Source organism: Cataglyphis hispanica, chromosome 12 (assembly GCF_021464435.1).
Source record: "Cataglyphis hispanica isolate Lineage 1 chromosome 12, ULB_Chis1_1.0, whole genome shotgun sequence".
NCBI classification, from domain to species: Eukaryota; Metazoa; Arthropoda; class Insecta; order Hymenoptera; family Formicidae; genus Cataglyphis; species Cataglyphis hispanica.
In genome coordinates, this window is record NC_065965.1 from 6,693,403 (window position 1) to 6,702,156 (window position 8,754).

An 8,754-nucleotide genomic window follows, 5' to 3' on the forward strand; every position below is an offset into this window, starting at 1 on the left:
ATGTCCAATAATTCATATTAGAACAGAAAAATTTTAGTAGGTCACATATTGCTCGCTTCATCAAAGATTCCTTTTATAAATGATTGCCGCGTATACCGAGAAAACAATATTCGTCGAATTATATCTCGTATAAAAGACGCGTTGTTTTTCAAAGCGAAAAATAGAGGTGCTATCGATTGACCTCTCGTGTACAACCGGTGTGAAGTTAGCACCGCATTTTCAAAAATCGAAAGTTTTATAGAGAGTTCTATTTGCACCCCAAATAGTTCTATAGTTCTATAGTTCGTGTACATTGATACACGCTACGCAACAAAGGAAGAACATTGACCGTGACCGGATAAGTTTAATCTTCAAGGCAGTATCTAAAGTTTAATTAAAAAGAACTTTTTAATTATTTCTCTTAGAAATCATATAAAATAATTACATTCCAAAGATGATAATTAATTGGCAACTGATTGTATCATTTTATGTATGAATATTTCAAATATACAAAGAATTTATGTACCACATTTAAGATAAAAAAGTTAAGAGATAAGAGCAAAAATGATTTCGAGATAATTGATATTGTTTTTTTTTTATCACAAGTATATTTTTTAATTTTATTCATTTTTTGACAGGTAATAATTTGACAGCTAATTTTTATTTCGAATCTGTCTATACGATTGCAACATCCATTACAACACATCTGACTCTAACTTTTAGTAAAGATACACAATCTTTATAGGAAAAGGCTACAGTAAATTGATTCAATTAATTAAATCAAATTAAATCCACTTTCCTACATTGATACCTTCCTAATCCTTATTTTTGCGTGATATTGCGTCAGACAGTCTTAATAACGCAGTATTATTATCTGTATCGATTGACCCTTCCGAAACACTGTCCAGCTGAGAGAACATTGACCGTAAAGGATGTGAATGACTTTAAAGATCCATTTTTGCCAATCGTTAAACGCTCGTCTCGTCAACATACGCGACCATGACGATACGACATCGAGATCGAATGCATCAAGGTTGTGCAGCGCAGAAAAGGCCGGCCTTGAACGGTGCAAATGACTTTAAAGATCTCGTTTTTTTTTTTACGCGAACTAAAGAAATATCATATTTTACGTAATATTTTGTCTGTCAAATCCTCGAGCTGATACCTCGTAACGAGAAAAAAATTCATCTTCCGTGACAAAAATCATGGAAATCATAAATAAAATTGACAAGAATAAATAAAGCGACAGAAAAAGGCTCTTTGACAACCAAAAGAGCTAATATAAAAAACTCTTTATACAATCATAATACTTAAAATAACTTTAAAAGCCATCGAGAAACAAGTAATGCCATTGTATAACTCCGAGATATAAAAGAGCAAATAAACAAACTTAACATGATGAACTCAAGAAGAATTTTTAGTTGTTATATAAAATTTTGTTATATAAAATTACGAAATATAAAAAAAAAAAAAAAAAAATTATATCAGATCACAGCGAGAAAGAGAGAAAAAAGCAAGAGAGAGAGAGACAGAGATAGAGAGAAGGAGAGAGAACTATTTATATTATTTTTATATTATTATTATATTATTTAAATTGCATATAAAAATTTATAATCTAGTAATAATAATCAAAACATAGAATTGCAAAAACTAGAAATTTAGAAAATAGAAAAGAAAAAAAAAACGATTCTCTTAGAAATTTAAAGAGATCGGTGGTCTTGACTTGCAAGAATAACCTACTTTTACATACTTCACCAATAATTCAACAGAAAATCATCCACAATATAACACGACTTAGCACCCATCCTTTTACTTAACTGAAGCAGAATAGCAATTGTTGTTCTACATTCGACTTATCTCGAGGATGGTTGGTTATACCGTACAATTAACGCACAGTTTAGCACATGGCACTTGTCCTTCATGTCGCGGAAAATGACATTGACTGTTTCTCGATTGGAACGACACTCTCGAAACAATAACAATTATCATTAGTGACAAGTTAAACCGTAATGTATTTTAAGGATGTTTTAGCTGCACAATAATAGCAACAAAAAACTGTCAAAATTAAAAAAAATATATATATTCCGTCATATCATAAATATTAATTCGTGTTATCGTTCCATATATAACATTTATTTTAGAATACAAAACTCATATACGGTATCAAAAATAAAGATTCAATACATATAATTCAATACGAATTTAATAACTCGATGATGGCCATTTTTTTGGTCGCGAATGAAAGTGGAAATAATTCTTACAGAATTAAAATTCAATTTAACAAAACAATTTCTATTTTCGTAAAAAAAAAATCACATGACATAAACAGATTATTATTCGATAAATATCGCGTAGAACAACACAATGGACGGAGGTTTCGTCGTTCAGTGAGATTATTGATCGACCCATAGCGACTTTGTGTATCTGTCGGCCTGGCAAATCAGCAGCACAAGGATCGAGGGTCCTTCAAGGAGAGAATCTTCGACTCCTTTATTATTGTATAATTCTTTGAATTATCAATGCTAGTCACGGATCCCCGATTTATATTTAATTGTGCGCTCCCGCGTTAATATAAAAGTCGTTCGTTACGCGGATCCTTAAGGATTCGTATTACAAACGGAAGAAATTACTGATTGAGGACGCGACATAAGCTAATGTTGAAGAAAACTCATGAGAAGACTCCCATTGCCTTGCGGCACGATAATTATTAACAATAGTGATGAAAAAAAAATCGTATTTTCGGCGATTTATTATTTTTATTATATTTTTTTATTGCAAAAACTACATAGAATATATCGAAATATCGATCGCAATACGATTCTGGAGATGATGAAAGCAAAATCTTCTACATCTCTTTCTTTTATATTCTCGAGTCATTGTGGAAGTTTCTCCACGCAGAGCCTATAAAATGTCTCCTCCCCCCCCCATCCTCTCTTTCGCTTAATAATAACAGATTTAAGTTAAATTGACTGGGAACATATAACATTGACAAGGACTCGATGATAAATTTTATTCTATCATAAATGTTTACGATATATAGAGCTAAAGGTGTTAACAAGACATGATCAACAGTCAAAACGGAAAGCCAATAATTGCGCTTGGCATGAAAAATTGCTGGGACATACTTGTTTAAGGATATTTTGACTTTACAATAGTAGCAAAAAATTTAAAACGTCAAAATTAAAAAAAAACATTCTTCGTTTATACTGTTTGAAAAATCAAATAAATCCGAATTATAAAATAAGTTAAAGTATCGCAAAATAATATAATTTTTAATGTCTTCGTAAACAAAATTTCCAAACCGTTAAGAAAATTGTGCTCAGATTTTGCACAGATGTTCAGAAAAAATAAAACATGTTCACAAAGAATAGTAAAATTTCTACGAAATTTTCATGCTTTTATCCACATTTCATATGACATATGATCCATATTTCATATGACATATATATCCTTAAATTCGGATAAAATGCTCATAAATTAGAACAAATGCGGATCTATCACACAAATTTCATAGATGCCTTAAAACATGTCTTAAAAAAAAAAGTTGCATCTAAAATTGAAAAATCTAGAAAATTTGTTTTATTATAATAAGACGGAGAGAATATTTTCGGCCAATTCTTTTTACAGCATCGAATTAGAAATAGACGTTTTGGCACACCCCGTAGATCTATAATACGAAGCGTTTCGTGCAACTACGCGACCAGCAAAATCGATAATTAAATGGAACTCGTACGGTTTCGCGACTTATCAGGTCAGAATACATTTTTGTCGACGACTATTCGCGAAATACATTTATCTATCTATTTTTATCAAGACGTTTCTATGACATTTGCGAGACGTATTGCCAACTTACTTATAAAAATATTTTAAAAAAAGACACGCAGAAAGAGAAAGGAAATATGACAAATTCCTGACATATGACTTTGTAAATCATGAAAATAAATATAATATGAATATGAGAAATATAAATATGAGAAAGTATGTATTACCTATATACCGGAAAAGAGAGATAGAAATTCTCTTTTATCGTACAGTTTAAAAATCCAGTAAAGAGAAGATTAAATTTCATCTCTTTTGTATGCTTTTTAAACTCTAAACTATATTATTTCAATATTCCAATATTTCAACATTTCGATATTCTTTCAATATATTACGATGTATATTATATGTAATGTATCATATTTTTTTAATATTTATTTCAATCATTCATATACTCTCATGTATCATAAATTTGCATTTTACATATGAATCATGAAATTATAAATGCCGTTAATCCGCAGTGAGAAGATTCACTGACGAACCAATGTCAAAGAATGACATCATGCAAAAATGTCAATTTTAATTGCAGACATATGCAAATTGCAAATCTCTCGTTCTACAAGATTCACCGTTAATTCTCTCTCTTATCCACCGATATCTATTTTTGGATCAAAGCAACTCCATTAATCAGATTATACGCTTCTTCATTTAGGGTCTACAGTTCATTCTAAAAACTCGTTTTAACGCGTATGTGTGTGTGCGCGAGATGTCACAATGTAATATCTCTCTATTAAATAATTATTCCAGGAATCACCTCTTTCGTCTGATCGAGGAGAAAAAAGACGAGCCCACGGTAAGGGCGAAAGCTGAAATAGACGTCAATCGATTTTGCTGAATGCGGAATGGGGTTCATTGAGATTACGCGCTCGCGCCGAGGTCAGATCGTAGGAGTAGAAACGGGGAAGAAGAGGGCGATAGAGAGAGGGCTATCAATCCGACTATCAAAGTCGCTGTCATCCCGTCCCGACACGCTTTCGTTCGCAACGGAAGGAAATTACCAACGCGATATGTAATCGGTCGACGTGACTAACCACGGCCACCGCTACCGCGAAAGGTTCCGTCACCTTGTGAAATTATTATTCCATCTCTCGCCGAAGGAGGAAATCCGCGCGAGGTCTTCCCCGTTAATCCCAAACACGGCAATGTGTACTGTTCTGTGTACACATACCGTGTATGTGTGTGTGTGTGTGTGTGTGTGTGTGTACAAGATACTTGTGTTTACGCAGTTAATGTATATATGTTTTCATAATCTGAAGATTTACGTTAGATAAATTTAATTGTAATAATAATGTATTATACATTTAATAAATGTTCAATGCGTGTATGTTTATTTTATTTAAGTTATTATATGTATATGTATATATATATATATATATATATATATATATATATATATATTAGAAAATATTTATAAAATATTTATATATTATATTTTATAAAATATTTTTTATAAAATATTATATATATATATATATATATATATATATATAATAAAAAATAAATTTTAGAACACTAAAACAGCTGTTTAGAGTTTTTCGTGTAAAATTTTTATCAAGTTTCTATTAAATTTCTTTTTCATTTATTTACTATTAACACGCGATCCAAATAAGGATCTTCTATTCTCGATTTAATTAATTATCCCTCTAATCTGATCAAGGTTAATTTCGAAGTAAAGTTCACGTTAAAGGGCATTTTTATCCCCTCAATTCGAGATTTTTATAGATTATGTGTATTTCAAAACAATTTCACAAACAAATCATATTTGAATCGAGATTTAAATTGAATTCAATTAAAAATTAGATATGATTCAGAATGAGAATAAAGACTTCCCAATTTTTCTCATCTAATTATTTTAATATACATACAATTACGAGATTTAAATGGATATTACATGGATAAAATGATTTAATTAATTATTTTATAAAATAAATCCTTCATAAAAACAAAGTACTCCGAAAACGTTATCATTATTTCGAAGATAAATATGTAAAATATAAACACAGAATAGATATCTTTTAGATATGCCCTTTCCCCTAAGTTAAAGCCAGCAAATGTATCTTAAACACGCACAAAGACTCAACATAACCGATTATTTCTAAATAAAAGATATGTGATTTGGACCACTTTCGCAATCGGACATCAAAACGCGGATCGAGCAAACATCATTTATATGTAAACATGCTATCTTGATGTAAAGTCATACACACAAGAATTCACGTCTCTTTCGAACAGATCCAAAGTAAAATCGAATTCCTTGCTCAGGAATGTCCCGAGCTTATTAAACCAGAATAGAACAACTCGTCAATAATAGGCAATTCCTTTTCCACCGCGCATTTAACACCTTTCTCCGTTTCCCTTCCCTCAAAAAGAACAAACCTTTGTCTCGCTCAAACATAAAAAAAAATGTGGAAAAAGTATTCGTACAAAAAAAAAAAAAGAGTGCTAGAAAATTATATATGTATATGTATATGCATATTATAAAATATACATAATACTAAAAATATAATACTAATTTTGTCATTATAATAATTAATGTTCTTGCACATGCATGACGTGTAATTAACGTCTCGGATCCTGCCTTCATAAAAGTAGGGTGTTAACGATCGCTCGAGTCGGAAGGCCGTCTTCAGGAATTAGCATACATTATGAGCAAAGTGTCTGTCCTTTTCGCACTCTCTACTTCTTTCTTCCCTTTCTCTTTTCTTTGTCAAAAATATACGTTATATTCGTTTCATCTTCAAATGTAGAAAAATGTAGCTAAAAAAGGACAGACTATTAGATTTCTCCTCAAGATATCACACGATCGCTATATATATTATCATATCGTGTAATCCTTTAAGATTCTATCTTCGTCGGCCACACTCGTCGCATTTCTAATCACTTTTCTGATTTTCACATCTGCATTTTTATCAGAATTTTAATTTTTAATTCTTTTCTTTAATTTTTTAATCTTTTAGGAATATGAATAGAAAAACGCATCATATTTTCAAGAAATGCGATTTAAAATACTTATTTCGATTATTATTATCAGAGTAGAAAGGAGCATTCTCAATCTCGATGCTCTGAAGTCGCTTTCATGCGATTATGCCGATCAGAAAATTGATTCTCGTCAAAGGAAGCAAACCGGGGTTCGCGCAAAGTCAGTGGGGAGGTGAGTCAGGCGCGAGTCACCTTCTTCAACGGCAGACAAATGGAAAAGGTGAGCGACTCGTCGCTTAACTTACGGCCCCTCTACACCGCTCTTTCGCGCGTATCTACTCTCGCTGTGCGTAGACAGCGGAACGAGCGGAATCGTCGTCCTCGAATCCGGGAATACGCTAGCACTCCCTATCGTTCACGTCATGAATTTGAAATCATTCAACCTTTTCGATACTTGAAATTTGAACACGAGATGCAAAAAAAAATGAAAAAATGAAAAAAAAAAAATGCTATCCGTTTAAATTTGCAAGTGGAGCAAACGCCGGCTCGATACATTCGAAGAACTTTCACTTTCTTTACTTACAGTCAAGATGCTTCTTTTTAGGTCCGATCATCTCCTCCGTGGTGGCTTTGCAAACAGACTTGGCGAGGCCCTGGCCAGCGATGCTGTGCCTCGCAGCCAGCAGCCTGTCGTTGATCGTCTGTCCCGCCATACTGTCCCGCTGTCACACACAGTAATATCAGCAACAATCAGCAACAATCAGCAACAGTCTCAACAACAGTAATTCACGTATGCGAATTCGGCAATTTATCCGGCGCGATGGAATTGCCTCCCCTCGTATATAGGGAGGATGAGAAGTGACGCGCGAGAGTGAGGGCGACGCAAGAAATCTTGACGATGGAGCGAGAGAAACGGGGTGAAGTCGGCCCTCTTCGGCGCGACGCGGACGGATGGATTTTCGGCACTTGCAACTAACTTCACCGCACACCGTATGACACGACACACTCGTAAACCGAGGGCCGAGAGACCAGGAGCAGGCGCTAACCGCGCGAAGGCGCCCGCAACGTCTCTCTCACACACGGTCTCGATATTATACTTTTCGCCCGCCGCAGTGCTTCTTCGGTACCTCTCCTCCTCCCCTTTCCTCGTCCGCCGCCACCACCTCCTCCTTCTTCTTAGCCGGTTCGGCCGTTCGCGCGACGCGAACAATAGCCCGCCGCGATTTCTCCGCGTTCACCAGCAGCGGAGCCAGGCAGCTCGCGCTTAGCTTCGGCAACGGCTCAGCTGGACGGTGTAACGTCGGCGGCTGACCTGACGGCGACAGCAGGCTGCTTCTATCTGCCAAGATGGCGGCGGCGCTCAGTGCGCCGACCGTTCCGATCATCGCGCCCCCACTCCGCCGCGCCGGCCGACCAATCACGAGCGCCCGCCGCGAACACGGCGCTCGCTGTGACGTCACGCCGACAAGTCGGCGTGACCAAGATTTAAGTATCGAGGAATATACTGAAAGGAAAACGCGCGCTCGTTCGGATTAACGATGACGCTTCGCTCTCGATCAATTTAAGGGATACTTTATTCATCGAGAGGGAGATATTTTATTCATTTGCCAGTTTTTATCGATGTATGTATACTTACGGCAATGATATCGGTGATTTCCCAAGCCGTTCGATCATCGATTAAAAACTATGACGTTAGTACTCGCGTGAACATTGCTACCAACGTGAAAATAGTTTCTTCAAAATCGAAAATTCTTACCATATGGACATTATTTCAAATATTGCAGCATTTTTTGCTCGTGATGATAATTTTTTTCAAGCGCAAAATATATTTGATCAATGATTTTGTAAAAAATTTTTCTGGAATTTTTCTTAAAAAAATAAAAAGAAAATTTGAAAATTCTTTTATATATAACAATGTGGCTGTGATCGGAAAGACGCTAGAGATGCTTCGAGATACATTGCATTAACCAATCAGGCTAAAGACATATACTCTTTATGGTCCGATTGATCATTCAAACGCTTCGAAGCATCTCTAGC

At 34.8% G+C, this 8,754-nt stretch overlaps 1 protein-coding gene across 15 annotated transcripts in view; it reads right to left on the minus strand.

Annotated features, from left to right (window-relative positions):
- LOC126853442 (phosphatidylinositol-binding clathrin assembly protein LAP) overlaps positions 1-8,057 on the minus strand; it is a 31,786-nt gene extending 23,729 nt beyond the window's left edge. For 6 of the 15 annotated variants that reach the window (XM_050599207.1, XM_050599206.1, XM_050599209.1 and 3 more), the window contains exon 1: positions 7,301-8,056. In XM_050599207.1, coding sequence (XP_050455164.1) covers positions 7,301-7,430 — 130 coding nt within the window. In that variant the 5' untranslated portion in view covers positions 7,431-8,056. Of the gene's footprint in view, positions 1-7,300 lie in introns of all 15 variants that reach the window. The other 9 variants (XM_050599208.1, XM_050599205.1, XM_050599216.1 and 6 more) reach the window with 5 other exon arrangements.
- Positions 8,058-8,754: the final 697 nt, after the last annotated feature.